We start from the raw sequence: 20,310 nt of genomic DNA, 5'->3' as shown, positions 1-20,310 counted from the left end.
AGAGTTAATCGCAACTAGGGAGCCATTACTAAGTAACATCTGTGTGAAAATCAGCAACATATGGGGAAAGAGAGGAAAGTGTCTGGATGCTTTTCTGCTTTTTATCTTACATACTTCCCTGCAATGTTAGAAAGAGTCAATACTGCCTGCTCTGAATGCATGATCAGGAGAGGGAGCATAGCTAGATGTCAGAAAGATAAAAGGACAAAACACATGAAACCAGTTCAGGGATTACTCTCCCATTGTCTTGTAATAATTTAAATGTCTATAATATGCGCTGTCCTGGAAAGAAAATCACTATTGAGAAAGTCTTAACTATAAGCTGGAACGGTAAAAGCTGGAGACAGTTTTAATTGGTGCTGAAAAAGAATTTGTGTCATGTGGAAAACTTGAAAATAATTTCTAATGATTTTCAGATATTTTAAAAACAATTAACTGTTTTTAGTATTGCCTCCCGTGTTAAGACCAGTGAGATCACAAAATTAGCAATCATATATATTAATGTGTGCTTTCCTCAACCCCTCTGTCTTACCTGTGCACTAACTTTTTACATCCTTATGGGACAAAAACACGGTAGGAAACTAATGGCAGTTTTTAAAGTCACTGTCTCCTTAGACTTAGTATTTTCTCTCTCTAGACAAAGCAAAAACTGTTAAGCAAATGTCATCTGAGGGACAATAAATAAATATTCGCAAAATGTATTTGCATTTATGATCTTCCTTTAGCTCATTGTTCCTGATGGATTTTGAAATTAGGCAGGAGGACGTATTTCTTGCACGAAGATTTTTTTCCCTAACACTCCTGTCTTTAGACACTGATCGTGAGGAACAGAACTCTATTGCCTTCAGATGGCTTTTAGAAGGAGATACAGTTTCAAAGACACACATCTTTTGTTTGTATGGTGTGGTTTGATCGTTCTGTCCCATTTCTGTCACCTCAAAATGGCACAACAGAAACCTTGACAGCGCGGAGCACTCAGTGGCAGGATCACCTGCAAAAATATATCTGGAGTCATGATGTCAGAAAAAGGGCTGAGAACCATTCAGGTCAGAGTAACCATGTGCTGGCATGAGCTGCTGAGGACAGTAAGTGCAGTAGGTCACCATGACAAAGGCTTGGCGGTCTTACAGGCTTTCACTAAGTCCAGAGTTACCAGAGACTGTTCCTCCATGCAATAATGAGTTGTCTCCACAACTTCTGTGTGATCAAGTTCAAGGATCATCCTACAGAAAGCAGTAGCACACTGAGCTTCACAACTGTCAGAGCAAAAATGTATGTGTGCAGTGGGCCTCCAGAACATAACCAAAGAGGCAAGAGGTCCCTTCTTTCTTACCTCCCCTTCTCCTATGTGAAGTCTGCCTTAGGCACTGAAGTGTTTTAGAGAGGATTACCTGTTTCATTTTGGATTGGTTAAAAAATCCATCACTTCCTCTGGTTTGTAAAGGGCAGGTGGGACATTAGAGGCCAGAAGACAGAATTTCACGAGCAAACATTCAAATGTTAATGTTCTGGCTGACCCATTCATATTTGGGTTTTTTGCTAATGTCTTACAAATACAATGTTATGATATCTTTAACACCTACTTAATGATAACCATCCAGCTTCTGAGTTAAACTACCTAAATATCAAACTGATGTTTATACTGCTCTTGAATGCTTGAAATTAGTCCAGCTGGAGATTTAGTCAGCAGCCTCGACTGCTGAGTAATCCACACTTGTGTTTTAACACTGTTATACTCAGCCACTGCTCTCAGGTTTCACCTGAGGAATAGGGAGGCTCATCAACTCACTAAAGGCAAGATATTTATTCAAGCACAAAATTATTTTAATCACAGTATTTAACCATTCAACATATTTATATCTTAGATCCCAATGAGAAAACAGCAGTGCTTGAAAATTCAAGTTCTAAAGGACTAATCACACATTTCCAAAAGATGGCCTGTTTCTATAGTTACAATGCCTCATTGGGTTTTTGACCAGCTAGATTTTCACAGCTTGTAAATATGCAGTGGGTTATGCATCCAATCAGTTCATTGACACCTAGGGGAAAGAGGGCATTTTATTTTAAAGGCCTGATCTTTGTAGCAGAGGATTTGTGGTGATTTCAGTGGGGGTCTGGCAGATCAAAGGCATAAGATCCAAATGAGTGTGGAAATCAGCAGAGAATGGGCTTCCTAAATTTTCAAGAAGAGAAAATTTTTTGTTGTCTCTGTGGGATAACTCAGCTTAGCTTCCTTTTGATGATGATTGCTGGAACATACTGCCAGACAGAATGATTTTTGGTATTATCCAATTTGCACAGCAATGCAAAATTATGGTTCTGACAAACTTCATATTTTATAAATCCTCTACACATTCGGTTATTTTTTTTAATCTTACTAGGCTTGCTGTCGAGTTGATGTTTAAACCTGTCTTTTATGTATTCTTAATGAATCTAAGTGAGGATATAACTGATGAATTCAGACATCTGTGAATCCATGTGATGGTGTATGAAATTAAACTTTAAATATTATGTGCATATGTTTTCTGCCTAGTTCTTGACATGTTGAACCCTTATCAAAGTAAGATGGAGAAAATGGATTTTCTGAAGGCTATATAAAATTATTTCTAAATGCATTGTGGGTCTCTGCACTCCTGGGCAAAGGTGAGGTTGGATCCTTGGGGGATCCCTAGTCATGAGTTAGTCTTCCAAAAATTTTGATAATAACAAAATAATCAAATTATATGAAATTAAGAACAAGAATATAGTACTGGTCATTAGTTTTGCTCACTGGCATTTCTCCCTGATTTTTCTTGCTGTTTCAAAATGTTCTAGCCTTCTTGTGTTGCCCTAAATAATAGTGCTAGAGAAGTGCACTGGCATAGGAATGTGCAACAAAAGGGGACAGACCCTCAATAAACTTCGAAGGGCTCCTATGATGAAAGAGCACTATTTTGCTGTGGGAAAATATTGTTGATGCATTATAGCAAGTGTTATTTTTAGAATGAGTAAAGTAATACAAAAACAAGCAACTTGCCTGAGTCATACACTGATGTTGTAGCAGGGAGATGTCTACAACAAAGATATCCTGACTCCCATTCTTTGTTAAAAGAAAAAAGGGTTTTTTTCTCTGGGGCAGACTAGATTCTGGCCTGGGCATGTCTGTGACTGATGTCCTCTTCAAACGCCTTGCAGAAGCATCTTGTGAGAGTCTGTTTCAGAGGAAGGGGGATGGTCTTTGAATTTGACAAGAGCCTGCTTTCTCTCTTCCCAAGGGAACTAAAGGAGAAGATTCAGCCGGAGATCTTAGAACTGATCAAGCAGCAACGTCTCAATCGACTTGTGGAGGGCACCTGCTTTAGGAAACTCAACAGTCGACGTCGACAAGGTACAGCTCAGACTCCCTAGTCTGGCTTTATATTGTCACTTTGGTCTAAAAGTTGAGCTGAGGAATCCTGTTTTCACTGTCAGGATCCTTGGTTGTAGTGCTGTCTTGACTGCTTCTACCAGGAGGCATCTGAAAGCATCTCCAAGCTACAGATTTTCAGGATTTCCTGTTTCCCTGAAACTGGTTTCAGCCTTATCACACAGAGGATCTGAAACAAGTTCAGCCTTTGACAAAATCTCAAGCAGCAGTCCCACATTCTGAAATGAGTATTTTGATTTCTGACTGAATGTTCAGGCTTTTTGTTCATCTCAAAACAATATTTTTGCAGGAATAACACATGAAACTTGAATTTGAATGTCTCAGTCTTTGATCACCTTTATGTATGTAAAAATTTCATTCTGCACCCCTCCCTCTAGTACTGCCTGTCCTTTGGTTTAGTCTTACATTCCCATATACAATGATTATATTATGATGCTTAAATATGCTTTTTGAAAGCACTAATATCAGTAATTTATGTACCTTCATATGAATACTTAATTGATATGAGAAGATTGCTTTCCCAATTCTATGAGTCATTACTCATCCTATACAGTAAAATTCCCTAGGTTCTTTTCCCCTCAGAGAGGCAGGTTTCTTTCTCCAGATAGCATAATGGGGACGTAGTTAAATTCAGCAGATTAATTAAAGTCATATCCAAAAGTTTCCCTTTAAACTCCTCATTTTGTGAGGATCCAGACTACTATTTGTTTTCCTCTGTAAATACTGAACAAATTAGAAAGTTACAAAACTAAGAGCAAGAACTGACAAAGATCAATATTTGAGAGTTTCAGATTAATTGGGGGAAAGTGTGTTCTTCACAGGGAGAAGCATCCCTGCACTGTCTCCTTCCTTAGAAACGAGGCAATTTTCCTTAATGCATTGGGGTTATTTATAACCTCTCTGTCATGCATACAAACACCTATGAAGCCCACCACACAGAAAGATGGACAATATTCCACTGTGAATTTCTGTACAGCCATGATTCATGCTTCTCCTTCATCAGCACACTCATGAAACTAGGTAATGTGTAGTTTGTCTGGCTACCAGTAGTGAGGGTTGTTTATTTTATTCCTCTTAAAGCTTTAATCCAAATGACTCAAATTCTAGGGAAGGAGCAGGATTTGTAGCAAATATTCTTCTTTTGGCTGATCTCCAAGAGGAAGATAGACTGTTTATTTTATCTTAAATTGCTGTTAGCTCGTGATTTATAGGATCAAGAGCCTTAGGGAGTATAAATTCATTCAACTTATAAGAGTACAGCTGAAGCTAAAAAATAAATATTTTTTAAAAAAATCATTGTAATCTTCTCGTCCTCAGTTGAGAGGGTTCCTTCTTATCATGCCTTGGAGTGAATTCTGTGGGCCAGCAGATTAATTGCTTTGATGTCATACTTATACAGGGCCAGAAATACTTCATGATTCTTTGGAAACAAATAAAACATAGGGCCATGCCTTAAAGAACATTACCTTCACTGAAATATATTGTTTTTCACAGATGGAAGCCCATTTAGGAGGTCATGTTTCCACATGGCCTTAAGAGTTGTGCACGCTTTATGATAGACTTCCTGTATTCCCTGAAAGAGAAGGGTTGATCAGCATTTGTGAGGGAGGCAGTAGACACAAAACCATTTAGAGGATGATGATGCATGAGGCCACCAGGACTAAATTCAGTACGGCAAACAGTGCATAGCAACCAGGCACAGCATCACCAGCAGGGCAAGAGAGGGGATTGTCCTGCTCTGCCCTGCACTGGGGCAGCCTCACCTTGAGTGCTGTGTGCAGTTTGGAGCACCACAATATAAAAAAGGCATTAAACTGTTAGAATGCAACAAAGATAGTGAAGGGCCTTAAGGGGGAGCCATGTGGAGAGCAGCTGAGGTCACTTGGTCTGTTCAGCCTGGAAGAGACTGAGGGGAGATCTCTCTTCAATCTGCAGCTTCCACATGAGGGGAAGTGGAGAGGCAGACAGTGATCTCTTCTCTGTGGTCCCCAGTGTCAGAACCTGAGGGAATGGCCTCAAGTTGTGTCAGGAGGTTTTGTTAGGATATTAGAAAAAGGTTTTTCACCCAGAGGGTGGTTGGGCACTGGAACAGGCTCCCCAGGGAAATGTCACAGCACCAAGCCTGACAGAACTCAAGATGCATTTGGACAGTGCTCTCAGGCATATGGTTGTGATGTTTGGAGATGGTCCTGTGCAGGGCCAGGAGTTGGACCCCATGATCCCGTGGATCTCTTCCAACAACTTAGCATATTCTGTGATTCTGTGACCTAACACTGTGTGATTTAAATCTTATATGCTTGGCATATAAGCCATTCTGTTGAGAACCTCCATTTTTAGGTACAGTGCCTGGCACAGTCCAAACAACAAATACTGGCAGAGATCAGAGGAAGCTCACTTGAAATCTGTATTTATCCTTCAGGATCTCCTGTGCTCCAAAGCAGCACAAACTGTAAAACCGGGGCTGTCATGATGTCAAGAGCTAGAAGATGTATTAAAATGAATGGAGGACCTGAGGCTAGTGATACTAAACATTATGACAGTCAATCTTTCAGATAATTCCTCTGAATGTCTTGATAAAAATAGTAGATGTCCTAAATTCTGAATGTGTCTTGCGTTAGCTTTGTCCCTCATCCCCATCTCCTCTCCCACAACTCATCTCTCTGTACAAGTGCCCAGTGCTACATCAGGGGGTTCAGGAGCCCTTGTCACCTGCCTGGTGCTCAGACTGGGAATCCACTTGTCATGGAGCATTACCAAGGCTCTAAAAAGGGCACAGTCCATCCAGGTTGACATGGAACTGAAATAGAAATGAGTACTGCTCTGAGGCATCACGATTCGCCCGTTATGTGGCAACCTACTTGTAAGAGTAGCATGATCAGGTAGGTGTTATACTAAAGGATGTATATGCTTTTTTTACCTTCCCTAAGATTCTTTTGTTCCCTTAAAACAATCCTGGAATAAATGTCACAAATCTGCAGATTGTACAAGAAGAACCTGAACCTGTCCTACACAGAAGCTGAAAGCATTAAATTGCCCATTTAAAGATAATTAACAGGCATTAGCCCATGATAAAGACTCCAGAGCAAACTTCTGTTAAGATTATTGTTTGAACATGTGGTAGGACACACATGGTTAGTCACAGTAAGTTGAAAAAATTGACTTAAAAAAAAATGAGAAGGGAGTTTACAGCCTCTTACAGCCTTTTGAGAAGAGATTAAACACTTTCACATATACTTAGCATTGGAAAGCCTCCAATCCAACAGGTGATTCACTGGGGGGATGGTGAAGATTAGGCTGTGAGCTATCTATATTCAGATCTCTGCTTTTTGTGTTTCAGCACAGGATTATCATAGCAGGATCTCTCTGTAGCTGAAATTCAGAAATATCATTGTTGTCCTAGCAGGATCCTTTGCACTTCCAAAAAAACACATGGCCTTTCCCTTGCAAGGTTTTCATAGGAGAACTGCAGCACTAACTCCTGGGTTTTTATTAAGTATCTTAATCAGCTGGAAATGAAATAGCAAAATCTAGCCTATCCTTCTGATCACTGTTCAACGGCAGATCATCATGCTCTGCAAATCCCCACTTTGTTCCGGGACCATGAACATCTGCTGACAGATAGACCTCTTCAGCTTTCTCCTTCCTTAGATAATTCCTAAAGGAAAAGGGAGAGGACTAAAGCAAAAACCTGCCAAGCACTCTACATCCCCAGCAGTTATTATTTCCAGTAGAGCTAAGTAGCAGATAAAGGCATTTTATTGAGGATAATAGATACTTCTAATGCTGTCATCCAGTACATTTGTAGTATATGTTGCTGGGCACACTCTTGAAAATAAATTCCCCTTTTTACCTTTATAAAGATCATAGAGAAATTGCATGTTATTGAAGTGATTTTGCAGCCAACATGAGGTTTCTCAAACAGTAATTTTTGGAAGGAAGGGAAACCCTGGTGGTACACACCATTAAATTAAAAACACAAGGTGCCGTGGAAGTAACCTGGAAAGAGAAAGCTTGAAACAAAAAAATCTAGTGAAGACAGGTTTTCCATCTCTTGCTAGGATAAGTAACTCACAGTTCTGAACAACAACACACACTTTGACTTTTTTCTGCCAAGCTCTTTCCTACTGCTGCTTCATCCTACTCTCCCAAGTCCCACTAAAAACCTAATATTCTGTGAGTGTGTGACTTGCTGAGAGGAGCCAGTTAACCAAATATGCCTCTAACAATGCCATGGGTCAATTATTTGCCAGTTCTGTGGAGAGATTCTTGGCTTGATCTAGGCAGTTAAGACCAGTTGGAGTGAAAATGTCAATACAATTTTAATAGAGACAGAAAAAAGAAAAAGAAAAGATATGCATGCCCACATGCATATATAGATATAAAATCTACACAAATACATGTCTTCACAGATATATTTTAAAGCAGGTTCCTGTTGCTAAATCTGTGAGGATGTTTTTCTTTGAACAAAAAACTTCTATAGTAACCTCAAATGTATCTTGGGGAAAAAAATACATATTCTCATACTTCTTTCCATGCATATCTGAGCTACTTTCTCCCCAGATTCTAACAATAGAGCACTTCTGTACTAACCACAGCAGTTCTTTACCTGGAATAGTATTGTCAGAGGCATATGAGTCATTGGCCATTAATGCACTTGGAAACACACTGTGTAAATGGCCAGGCACGCTGTAGCCCACCAGCAAAATGTTCTGTGATCTGCTGCTTGTTCACAATTTTGAATATTACTTTTGTAGCCAAATTGTAGGTGATTTTGTTATTTTGGTTTGTTTGTTTTTTTTTTAACTTCATCTATAATCTTCAGCAATGTGCTGTGATATATTTAACCCCTTGGCTGCTCTAGCAAATATCTGAAAAATCAGAAAAATTTGCTTGAGAACTTTTCAGATTAAAAACCAGAATAACAAGTTCTGTTTCCCAAAGAAAAATTTTTAGCACCCTAATGTGATTGCACCAGTGGCCAGAGAGCTGAAAGACATAAGGAGTTGCCAGAAAGTGTAAATAATGTAGTGTCTCAAAATTGTGATGAAATATCAAGTCCACATCACCTCTAAAGACTGTGGTTAGTGACTGCCCTCCCTACAGCTTCTTGCTCTGAGCAGAAGGTAGGTGTAGTAGCACTGGATACACAGAAGGGACCTAGTCTTTGGGGAAAATTCTTCAGCTTGGGCCTAAAACCAAAACAAGCCCATTTCTTCCTGTGCACAGCTGCCCTGTTCCAGCTGGCCACATGCACATGGATCTGCCAGATGTGGAGTACAGGGACAGATAGGGAAGGTCTGCCTCATCTTTAAAGCCTTCTGTAACACTTCAACTCTGCAGACTTTGGTTTAAGAGTTTTGGAGGGTTGGGATAGTAGTTTTTCTTCGTTTTGCAAACACTATTTCGAGTCATAGTAGAAGAGACCTTTTTCTTCTGCTTATTTTTTTATTTATTTATCAATTTAGAATGCAAATTAAGTGCTGGCCACTTCCCATGCACTGTTTTACAATTAAGATTTCTTCACCCTTTTTCATGGTGGAAGCAATTTCATATAATTTTTGTTTTGACTGCAGCATTATTCTATACACTACTTTTCCAATATAATTGTGTTCAGCACTTGCACTACAGTAAAATAGCTGCATCCAGTTTCAAGCTGTTCCCCTCCAAGGCACTGAAATCTCATGTGAGTGGGATATTTTCTGATACACTCTTTGTAGCATCATGTACAGCTGAAGTGAAAACCAGAATGGGTAAGGCTGAGGTGGCTGTAGAAACCAGGGCCCCTTCTCCTAGCAACATGCTATCAACTCTCCTCAGCCTGGCTGGTGCACTCATTTAGTGGCTGTGGCTGAGGAAACCTCGTTAGTTCCATTTGTAGCTTTCATTTAAGGGCTTTCCCCTTGACAGCAAGGCTGTGGCAGAGCAGAGTTATTAGTGAGCCCATTGGAGAGCTGTGCTGGACATGTTTCAAGCTACAGTCAGTGGCCATTAGTTTTTAATTAACCTTGTGTTATGGGGAATTGCCAAAAAAGGCTCCTCAAATATTCAGAGTTTGGGTTTCTTCCCATTAAGCCACCCCTTCCCAAAACAAAATAAGATATTTTCATTTTATTGAAGCGTGGCACTGATAGAACCAAGGTTACCAAAATGCTAACCCCTAGGAGATAAAAGAGCCAAACCCTTGCTAACACCAAACCCCATGTGTGAGAAATTGAAAGGAATACATAATTTTATTTTTTTTTTCAGTTAGAACATATATTTGTCCAGATCACTGAGAAAGTAATGAAACCACTTCAGTTTTTATTAAGAAAAAATTACTGTTTTAATTTTAGAGTTGGAAAGTTGTATTACTTTGTACAGCCCAATAAACAATGAGATTGCAGTTAAAGCTAGGTGTGAAAGCCTCCTGCTGCAGTTACTGTAGGCTTTTCTTTGGGCATAATGGTCAACCATCCCATTCAATGGGGTATATTCCTTAAGCATCAGGCTTTGCTATGGTTCTGGTACAGTTCCCTGTAAAAGGTATGAATCTAGAAAATTTTCGCACACATCCTTCTGAGATACGCAAACTGCCTAACGAGTTGCTTGTGTGCATGCTCTTCAGATGAGAGAGAGTCTACTGAATGAGGGCTCCTACCTGCTCCTACTTGCAGAAGTTTTGCAAGTGGGGTCTTCTTCTCAATCCCATACTGTGCCACACTGTATGTTCTGCTTACAGTCCAGGGATGCTCCTATTTCAGCAGCTCTGCTTGTATGCATCACAGGAGCATAATCTCAGGCTCTCTACCATAAATCTTTCAGTGTTGTGCCTGCCTCTGATGTTGATAACCAGAACCTCTCCCATGGCCATTTTGAGCCTTTGCCAGAGGTTTGTAAGGTTTTTGTAACCTTTCTGTAGAAAGCACTGCACACGCAGAAAGTAGTTTGAAGTGTGTAGGGCTTTTCCCCCAAACCTTTTTACCCACTGTGACAAAGAAATTTAAAAGGGCGTGTGAAAGTCCATTTTTGCCATTCAATTGCCTTGTTTTACTGCACTGTATTTTAAATGACTGGCCAGGGCCCTGAAGTGTCCTTCAGGAAGCAGCTGGGTCCATGAAGCCACTTTTACTCAGAGAGCCAAGAAGCCCTTCCTCTGCTAACACCCCACATGAGCTCACATATGCTGGTTCTACAGCTCCTGCAATGTTTTATCCAAACTGAGTCTCCCAGCGACTGCAGAGCCGCGGGGCTGTGTCAGTGCTAACGTTTCCCCTAAATTGCCCCTCAGGCTGCTGCTTGGCACAGCATCAGCACTGCCACTACGAGGAAAGCACAGAGCCAGGGAAGCCCTCTGCCCCCTCCACTGGCATTTTAACATCCAGCCTTGCTCTGAGCTGTTGGAGATTTAGTTTGGATGTAACAAGATTGTATTTCTGACAGCCAACAGTATGTGACCTTCTTATTAAATAGAACGTGTTCTGACGAGGAAGGGTTACCTCTTTCTTGCCATTTCAGAAAGGGAATTGGCAAGCACCGTCCTTGCACGTTAGGCAGCGTGGTGGCCTGACTCTGCAAAGGTGATGTTCTTCTCAGGAGCAGATTTTAACCAGTGTTGTTAGGGGGAACTGTGTCCTGCAAAGCACGAGTTTTCAGGAGATGTAAATGTACATCTCTTAGGAGGGACAAAAATGCAAACCAGGGTGTGAACTGCATGGTCACACATATATTTGTGACCATGCAAAGCACTGAGTTATCTGCAGGACAAGAGACTTAATGTCTGCTTTTTAAGTTCCTGCATGTTTATTAGGTCCAGTCTCTCCACAAATATGGGGGTGTTCTCCTATGTCTATAAAAAAAGACATGAGTCATAATTTTCATAAAGTATGGGATATTTCAAATTTATCAGTTTTTGGGTGTCCCACACAAGACAGCTGGTAGGGCTTGATTTTCACATAGTTGGTGCTAAAAATGAATCTTTTATGGGTAAATTAAAGTTATCCACTCACAGTAGTTACTTTGCCAGTCTTCTTGCCATGAGAGTTTATAATATCTGGTAAAATTGGTAAGTGCATTTTTTCTCACTAGTATTTTGGTCTTTTGAGCAAATGACTATGTCAATAACAAAACCCCTGTGGATTAATGCCAGCTTCATTTAATCAAGAAAAATTACTGAGCAAAGTCCCTACCCTTCTTATATATACCCCACAGGTTTCTTCTGAAAGGAAAGACATCTTTCCCTGTAGCATATTGCTTGAGTAGGCTTTCTCCTCTGCTGCTGGTAAGGCTAATGAAGACATGTCAGTGACCTTGCTTAATGTGTTTATTTCAACAGACAAATTTTGGTATTGTCGACTTTCACCTAATCACAAGGTCTTGCACTACGGAGACTTGGAAGAAAGTCCACAGGGAGAAGTCCCTCATGATTCCTTGCAAGATAAATGTAAGTCATGCACAATGATTGTGTCACTTCTGCTTCTTTGATGCTAGTTTTTCTTTATAACTTGTAGTAGGTTTCTCTTCACATGGGACATTATGAACAGCTCTGTTGATGAAGATAAAGAGCAGGGGACATTTCCTCCTGCATTCAAACACCGCTCTCCTGGGTTTGGCAAGTGTGTGTGGGGACTGCATTAAGCGTTTCAATGAGTTTATAATTTCATTCATCTTGGAAACATCATGTCTTTCCTAGGGAGGAAAGCAGTTTATTTTCATTGCTCATCTAACTGCTGATGTCAAATAAAAATAATTGGGGATTTTCAGAAGCACTGCCTGTCCATGGAAACAGGCAGTCTCTAGTGTCTGGAGGAGGAACATGTGGCAAGAGGTCCTTTTTGTTATTGTGAGGACTGGACTCAAAGGTGACAGGTCACTGTGAACAGCATTGAGAGGACCTCAGTGTTTCTGTGTAGCCAACTGGGAGAGGACATGTCTGTGTGGCAGCTCCTACCAAGGGATTTATTGGGATTTTTCTTATGGTTAAAAGTAATTTTGGAGCTTCAGAACCATCATACTCTAGTGATTTCTCCTTTGTACTTCAACCTGTAGGGGCTTAACCTGTAATCCAGGGAAGCCTTTTTATGATAGTGGAAATAATGAGCATAGTTCTGTCACCGGTAAGTGACTTCAAGAAATCCAGCATTGAATAAGGAGTAATTTCTTTTTGTTCCTTACTGAAAATCCTTGGCACTATCAAATTAGACACACTTAAATGGTTATTTCAGTTGGTAGTTTCACTTCTTTCATGGAATGGCAGAAAGACTGATTTTTAAGAAATTTGAAATTTTTCCAGCCTGAAAACTGGGGAATGATGTGAAATTTCCTCTCCTAACCAGTCTCCAGGCAGCACCTTTTTAACTGTCCAGGTGCTCCCAAATGCAGTCTGAGAGGGAAAGAAGAAGAAAAGCCTGTGTGATGCTGGAGCCCTGACAGTTTGCAGTCACATACTCTTGCTTTCCTTGCCTTACAGATTGCCTCAAGGATGTTCCACAGTCTCACTGCAGTCTTGGCAGAATGTAGGACAGGGCTTCACATTGCTGCATTGGCACAGAAAGAGACTGTTCTTGTGGACAAGGCTTAGAGAAATAGCCATAGAATGTTACAGTAGTGTCAGAGTGACAGAAGAATGAAAGTCACACTTGAACTGCAGGCACAGTTACAAGACCAGCAGTTCCCAGATTTGTTTGCTTGGAGCATGCTTCCACACACAAACCCCTGACCCTGGCTGTGAGCTTCATCTGGCACTTGCATTTTCCATAGGCTCCTGAGCCTACTCAGGGATGTCAGGACCCCACAGGGGCAGAAGGCTCCTGCTTTAGAAACCATTGGGCCAGACCAACAGGGTTCCCTCAGCATGGCTGCTGGCAGAGCAGATACCAATGCAGTTTCAGAAAGAGGTGGTTATTTCATCAGTATCTCAGGTTTTCAGGCTATGAATGATACAAGATTTACCGTAGTGCTACCCACATCAGATGGATTTTCACTAAACAAAATTGAGACTATTGCAAGTCACAAGATTATAAAGTGGCACTATTGTTGGAAACATATCAGACCAAACTGGCTTGGGCATTTTACAGAATAATTTTCATAAATATACTGGTTTTCTCTGGACAGATTATTGATCTTTGAATTCTTAAAGTTTGAATATGATGATCAACTTCTCAGCATTTGGAGCCAGGTCAAAAAAATTAGAAGAGGTGGGTAAGAAAACAGAACTAAGAGAATCAGCATCAAGCATTTAGTGCACTCCTTGCCAAGCCTGAATAATTAGTCTCCATCCTCAAACATAAATGTGTGAGTTTTTAACCTTTTCACTTCTGTGAATGTCACCCCTCTCTTCAGGCTGGCAGAATTAACCAGCCATGAAGACTCCAGCTGGGACAGAAAACAGCTGCCCTCTTTCTCAAGGCTTTATCCTTGTGTGTGCACATCACAACTGTGCTCACACCCTCCAGCATCTTGTAGTCAACTTCTGATACCTCCTGAAGTCTTTGATTCTATTTTTCTAAAGCAAGGCATAAGCCAAGTTCCAAATAAATAAAGATTAGGATGTCACATCAGTCTGTGATCTCCCGCTATAGCTGCATTCCAGATCACACAGATCAAGTGTGTGTGTTCTTCAAACCTGAAGAAAAGCCTTCTCAGTTGAGAGATCTGACCTCAGAAAACCTTATCTTATGCAAACAGAGAAATTGTTTTTTCTGGGCCCCTTCAAAAAATGGCAGGAACTCTTTTTTCTTAAGAAGACCTTTCTACCATAGTTGCACTTAAACATCTCCTTAATTTCACAGTTTTTCCTAGCTCATTCCTTCCTCTGAAAAACAGTATGTCTCCTTCAAAACAGGACTGTCAGAGGCATAAAGAGTCAGCAGGCCCACAGCATAAAATTCTGAGACTAAAGGCAGAAGTTGAGTAGTGAAGAGTCTAGTGAATTTGACATTATTTCCTTTCTTTTCAGTCTTCCATGCAAAGCAAATACTTTAAGAATGTCTTTTACATCCCATACCAACCATTTGGCTGTAGTGCTGAGGTAATCTGTCATAAAATATATAGTGCTGCTGTGCCCAGTAGAAGGGTAAATGCATTTCTCCCCTTCACTATTTCCATTAGAGTTTTTAAAGAACTTGGCAGTAACAGGTTTTCATGTTACTGTCCTGTTCTATATATAAGATACTTTTCTGCAGCCACAAGGATAATGGATTATTTATAGATTGTAGAAACTGTCACTCAGGGACCATATTGTATTGTAGAGCATATAGATTCTCCATAATGTAATTACCTTTGGAAAATTGACTTCCGCTTGAAACTCAGAGAAATTTATCTTTATGCTTTAGTGACCTCACTCTGTGACTCTGAGTGGCAGAAGATTCCAATACTTTTTCTTACCTTTCTCTTCCCCCCAGTCATTTCTGATCACTTCACATTTTAAAGCAATTGGAATGACTCATTATAAGCCTTAGTATTCCTTATTCCTGCTAGTACCAGAAAGCAACTAAACTGCTGATGGGAGTGAAATAGAAAACTATTTTTAAAAAATTCCTACAGGCTTTTAAAAGAAGGAAGACAATGCTGAGTGAGGGGTCCAACTTTCTCAGCATCCTCTCTCCAGCAGAGAACTTTACCTGGATGCCTAGGAAAGAGCAACATTAACAAGGAAGAAAACTATATGATTTTGAGATCCATGAGTACACATACTGTCCAGACACAGGTACACATTTATATGAGACACTCTTACCCAAGGCAGTCTAAATAGCTAAGAAAAAGCATTTTCAGACTTTTATCCAGATGCCTGAGATTTTGTCAAGACTCATTGGTTCCTGTGTTAGTTGTTTTCTTCCAGTTTTCTTTCTTACAAAAGGCTGGAAATGGCAAAGGACATGGTAATTTTAACACATTAGTCTTGGGTCTTTTCAGACTCTGTAGTTTTACATACCTTGCTTCTAACTAATTTTCTGGGGTTTGATTTTCTTTCTTTTTAATGCAGTGCCAGTGGCAGATATAAAAGCTGTTGTGACTGGGAAGGACTGCCCACACATGAAAGAGAAAGGAGCTCTTAAACAAAACAAGGTATGGCTCTCAAATTGTTATTAACACATACTGTGCAGAATACAAAGCTTGTCAACTTGACCTTCCCTGAAGTAACACAGGTATTTTTCATTCCAGCTGCAACATTTCCATGTATGTACACCCTTTGTTTCTACCTCAGACCATTTGAGTTAAGTTATTGGGACAGTTTAGCTTTCTTTACTCATATTTCATGGCAGATGTCCATAGTGATACACCCAGGGCACAACTGGAATAGTCCTTAGTAGTGATGTTTTCTATCTCCAAAGCAAAGCTGCAATGTCTGTTGTTGCTTACTCCTGTATTGTCTCTGATAAATAACTAGTTTGTCCCAGCTGTGTTCTCTGATGAACCCACATTCAGGGAACACATGCCAAAATTGCAGTTAATGTCCAGCTGATTCCTGCAGGTCCAGTCAGGTAGAAAAACAATTGCCAACAAAAGGCTGTAAGGTACATCCTGGGCAATTAAGGAGGCGTATAAGGACATGCTCAGCAGTTAATTTGGGAAAAAAATGTGTAGGAGACAATATTCAGCTTAAATTAGATTTATAATACCTTTCAGAGTTTCATAGCAAGAACTGTAAGCTGACAGTAGTACTAAAATTGTGCAGGGCTAGAATCTTGCAGAGCTTCTGTTAGTAAGAATTGTCACCACATCAAGAAGAAATGGAGTTACTAGCAACATCTGGCATCATTAGTGGTGAATGCCATATTCAATAAGGTATGTTAATAAATTTTCTATCAGGTTGTGTCTCTCACCTTACAAGAAGCAATGAGGCTAATGATGTTCAGTCTGACCTAGAACAACACTGAGAGAGGGCTGGGAGCCAGATCAAAGCTTTTGAATCAGAATTTCTTATTACCTGAAACTGAGGAATTTTGGGTCAGACCAGAAGGAGATTTTGATGGGCAGTATAGTGAGGTGTTCCTGCTTCAACACTTTAGGTAAAATTAGAAAAAGCAGTTCTAATGGAAGCCACAAAAATTGAGAAGGCACTGTCAAAGCTACATCAACAACCTTCACAGCTGCAACTTCTCTTTCCTTAATGGTGCACAAATAGGCAAAGCATCCTGAGTATTTTTTGCATTTGTGTTCTTACAGAGAAGTTGCTCTCCTTTCAGCATTGGCTTTACATGGTAGGAAAGGAAAAAGTCATGTCAAGTGAGGAAAAAAAAAATTCCCAGGAGTGTTTTTCTTTGTTGCTTTTCTGAATCAGGGCACAAACACAGGAGTACAATAGATTACATGCAACTCCTACGTCATGTTACAGCTGAACCGTCAACACATTTGGCTGGGACATTTATATGATGCATATGAAATATTTTTAGTTCTTCCTTGTCTTAGCACTCATATGTCCACACAAAAGGGAAAGAGGGAAAGCAGTGGGTGGCAGTGATGGAAATGTGTCATCGTTATGGAGCAGTAATGTCTAGATAGTATTTAATGCTAAAGAGGAATGCTGCAGATCAGTTTGTCCTCAGCTCTCAGCATTGCCTCATTTCCTTAGGTAAAATTGTTTTGGACTGGTATAAAATTTCTGTCTGAGAATGTGAAAATCAGGAATTCATAGGTAGCATGGCTCTATCCTTGGCTTGAGTGTTTTATTTGTGACCCAGACATGGAAATTTTGATAGTTTTACTGCTTCTGATGTGATGCAGGGGTTTTGATGGGGTTTGGGGTTTTCAGTGTGTTTGTGTTTTTTTATTTCCTCAATTCCTCATTTCTTTCCCTGAGAAGCACAGGACTTTTGAATTAGCCTGTCATCCCAATCAAACTGTCAGGCACACTACTGCAACTATTTAACTGACATGGGAATAACATGTTGTTTGCAGCATATCCAGTTATATATGGATCATGCAACTAAAATTTATAAAAAGGTAGACGCAGAATGCAATTCAGCTGAATTTGCTGTATTGTAAACCTTTCACTTTCTGGAATTTCACAATCAGTGATATATTTTTAAGAGGCCTTTTCATTTTGTGCTTTCTTTGTACATATATAATATCCACCTCAATTTTGTTCATTGGCAGAAAAGAAAATTGAATGGCAGAATGAGCATAGCTGGAATTGGCAAAATGTCCATAACAAGGTTTCCACATGGCCATTGTTCTTTCAGCAGGATAATTTAAAAAGAAATAAGAGTTAAACTGAATTGGAATTTGCATGCATATGAAACTGGAACAATGTAGTGGGACCAGATCTGAATCCATTATTTTTCATCTTGCTTGTATTTTTAAATTAGGTTTAATTTCTAAATCCTTATTTCTGACTCCCATGTAATACCAATGATTTTCAAGGAAATGAAATGTCAGATTTTGCAGCCTTCAAAATAAAGCATGACAGAAGAATTAGAAAAAAAAACAGGGCCAGATATTTTGAAGTGCTCTCTTAACACCCTTTATCTGCTGATGTGGGAGGTTTCAGGCTTTGTGCCTTTTTAGTCAGCTGAAATGGTTCTGCTCACATCCCTGATGAATGAAGCACCTCTTTTCTCTCTCCCCTCTCCCTCTCCCTTTGTTGAACAAGTTCCCTGCTGCTGCCTGTCTAGATAGTTCTTTGGGGCAGATCTTCTCACTCTGGCAAGCAAACTCAACATGGCAAGGCCTTCAGTAAAGACATGGGTGTTTTGAGGGTGTTGAAGACAGAGCAGGCAGAAAGTGGTGAGGTCATTCCAGCTGCATGGGATCACTTTCCATAGGCACCCCAAATGCCTGTTCATGGCTTCTGGCCTGTGTTGGGGACCCGTAGAGGCTGGGGGAAAGGGCAGCTCTGGGCATGGCAGAGCAGCCTTCCCTTCATACCACCTACAACAGCTTCCCCCAGAGAGCTGAATCCCAGGAGTGGGAAGTATTGGCCTGCTGTTGCAGAGTCTCTTGTTCTGTTTTCAGCACAGCTCAGAAGAGAGGCACACTGTGGGTCCCCACGCTCTTACTTTTGAGCAAGGTCTGGGGAAGGGCAGAGGTCTGACACATGGAAGGAGCTAGGAGTGCCAAGGGAGCGGGTTCAGCAGCTTGAGGTGCAGGAGAAAGAAAGCAAAACAAAAAAAGGAAGGAGCAGGTTGGAGGGAATGTGAGATAAAAAAGACCAGAAGGATAGAGTAACAAGTGGAAAAGGCTTGAATGAAAAATTACTGTGAGAAAGTTTGAGAAGTAGAACAGAGAAAACTACAGAGAGCAATAAAGACTGTCCAGTTCTTCTTTAAGAATTGCCAGCTCCTCCTTGTCATTGATGGGACTGTAACAAAACCAGGTGGGGGTCCCTGACAAGTCAGCCAGCTCAGCTACTGAGACCACAGTCAGTGTGGAGGGCCAGATGGCAACTCCAGCTCCTTTGGCTTCCATTTTCCTTGACAGTTTGCTGTGCATAAAGCAACAGAGATGCTGGCACCTGGAAGTTGCAATTCCCAAGCCTTTACAGTCCAGGGCAGCCAGCAAAGAAGCTGAGCTATATCCAGGACTGCCAAAGTAACATTTCACCCCAGAAAGAGAAGCTTGGTGCCCTTAATGTAGTTCTTTCTCATTCTCTGTCTGACTGGAAATGACCAAACTCTAGACATCCTCACACATTCCTCTTCTCTTCTTCTTTTCCCTCCTTTTTCTCTCTTTGAGGTGAAGAAGTTATGTTTGTTGGAGTTTCTGAAAGGAAAAATTAAAGGGGTCAGGCCTGTGGGATTGTTGACCTTCATGAGATTCAGGAACATCACAGAATAAGAGTACAAGCCCTTTTTCCAGAGCTACAATCTCAGTGGCATTTCTTGGCATATTCTGTCAGTAATTTTTAACACTGAGGCGATAATGCCAGGTTCATGTGGGCAGAGGCAGATTTGTTTCTGTAATGAGGGACATCACTCTTAACAAGGTGTGGCTGAGAGACATGCCTACAACACAGAGAGGCCATGTGAGCCCTGAGCCACTGGTTTGCTGAGTGGACCAGCACTGTTTGCACTTGCAGCCTCCATGGAGATTTAACACAACGAGGATTTAACACAGCTTTGTCTCCTGTAGCCTTGGCAATACATCAAGTTGAACCTAGTAACTAAACTCAAGGAAAACAAGAACACTTCCCATGAGAAGCCTGATATCTTATTATCCAAAATTATCCCTAAGGATTGGAAGTTTTATGGTTCAGACTCTGCTCTTAATCATACAACTTCAAAACCAAAAAAGCCCTTACAGAAATCCAAATATCTATGTCTGTCTCAGACCAGGAGTTTGGGGGTAGAAATTTGGAACAATGTTTATGCTGCAGTCCCCACAGTCAATTCTTCCATTTTAAAACTTGGTGTTGCAAATTTAGGAAGCTGTTCTCCTTTCACCTCTGGCAGTGCAGGGACTGCTGTCAGCTGAGAGTCAACAAAAGCTGTGAGTATGACAGGGCTGAGAAAGCCACAAGGCAAAAATAACAGGACATGTGATACAGGTCATAGTTACAAGTCAGCATTCTGCTATGTAGCTCGGTCCCTTTTCCATAGTTAATATATCCACACCACTGACCTTACAGATTGTGAGATCCTTGTAAAGGCACTTGTAGTGATGCAGGCAGAAACCATAATATGGCAACAGATAAGACAACATCTTTACATGATCACTACTGGCCACTGAAAGATCATTATTTATTCAGATTGCCTGGGTTTTTCCATGGGAATTCAAGTCCAGGTGACTTTTAGGGAAGGTCAGCATTTTATGTATTCTCCTAGGTACCTTTTACAGTTCCAGCTTCAGTGATTTGGGGAAAAAAAGATTGCTTTTTCCTTTTCCAAAATTCCTTTGGGTCTTCAAGTAAGCAGCATAGTTTGGCTTGACTGAGGCTGGCGATTCTGGTTCAGATGAAAACAAAATTACAGAAATCTCTTGAGAGTGAA

The 20,310-nt window shown here is 40.6% G+C and overlaps 1 protein-coding gene across 6 annotated transcripts in view; it reads left to right on the top strand.

Annotated features, from left to right (window-relative positions):
- ELMO1 (engulfment and cell motility 1) overlaps positions 1–20,310 on the top strand; it is a 301,557-nt gene that overhangs the window by 275,133 nt on the left and 6,114 nt on the right. For all 6 annotated transcript variants that reach the window (XM_015619184.3, XM_033511959.1, XM_015619190.2 and 3 more), the window contains 3 exons: positions 3,255–3,367; positions 11,718–11,825; positions 15,366–15,448. In XM_015619184.3, the coding sequence (XP_015474670.1) occupies positions 3,255–3,367; positions 11,718–11,825; positions 15,366–15,448 (304 nt within the window). The remainder of the gene's footprint in view (positions 1–3,254; positions 3,368–11,717; positions 11,826–15,365; positions 15,449–20,310) is intronic.

The sequence above is a fragment of the Parus major genome, chromosome 2 (assembly GCF_001522545.3).
Source record: "Parus major isolate Abel chromosome 2, Parus_major1.1, whole genome shotgun sequence".
Taxonomy (NCBI): Eukaryota; Metazoa; Chordata; class Aves; order Passeriformes; family Paridae; genus Parus; species Parus major.
The sequence above is the reverse complement of the archived record's forward strand: the minus strand, read 5'-3'. Positions and strand labels throughout refer to the sequence as shown.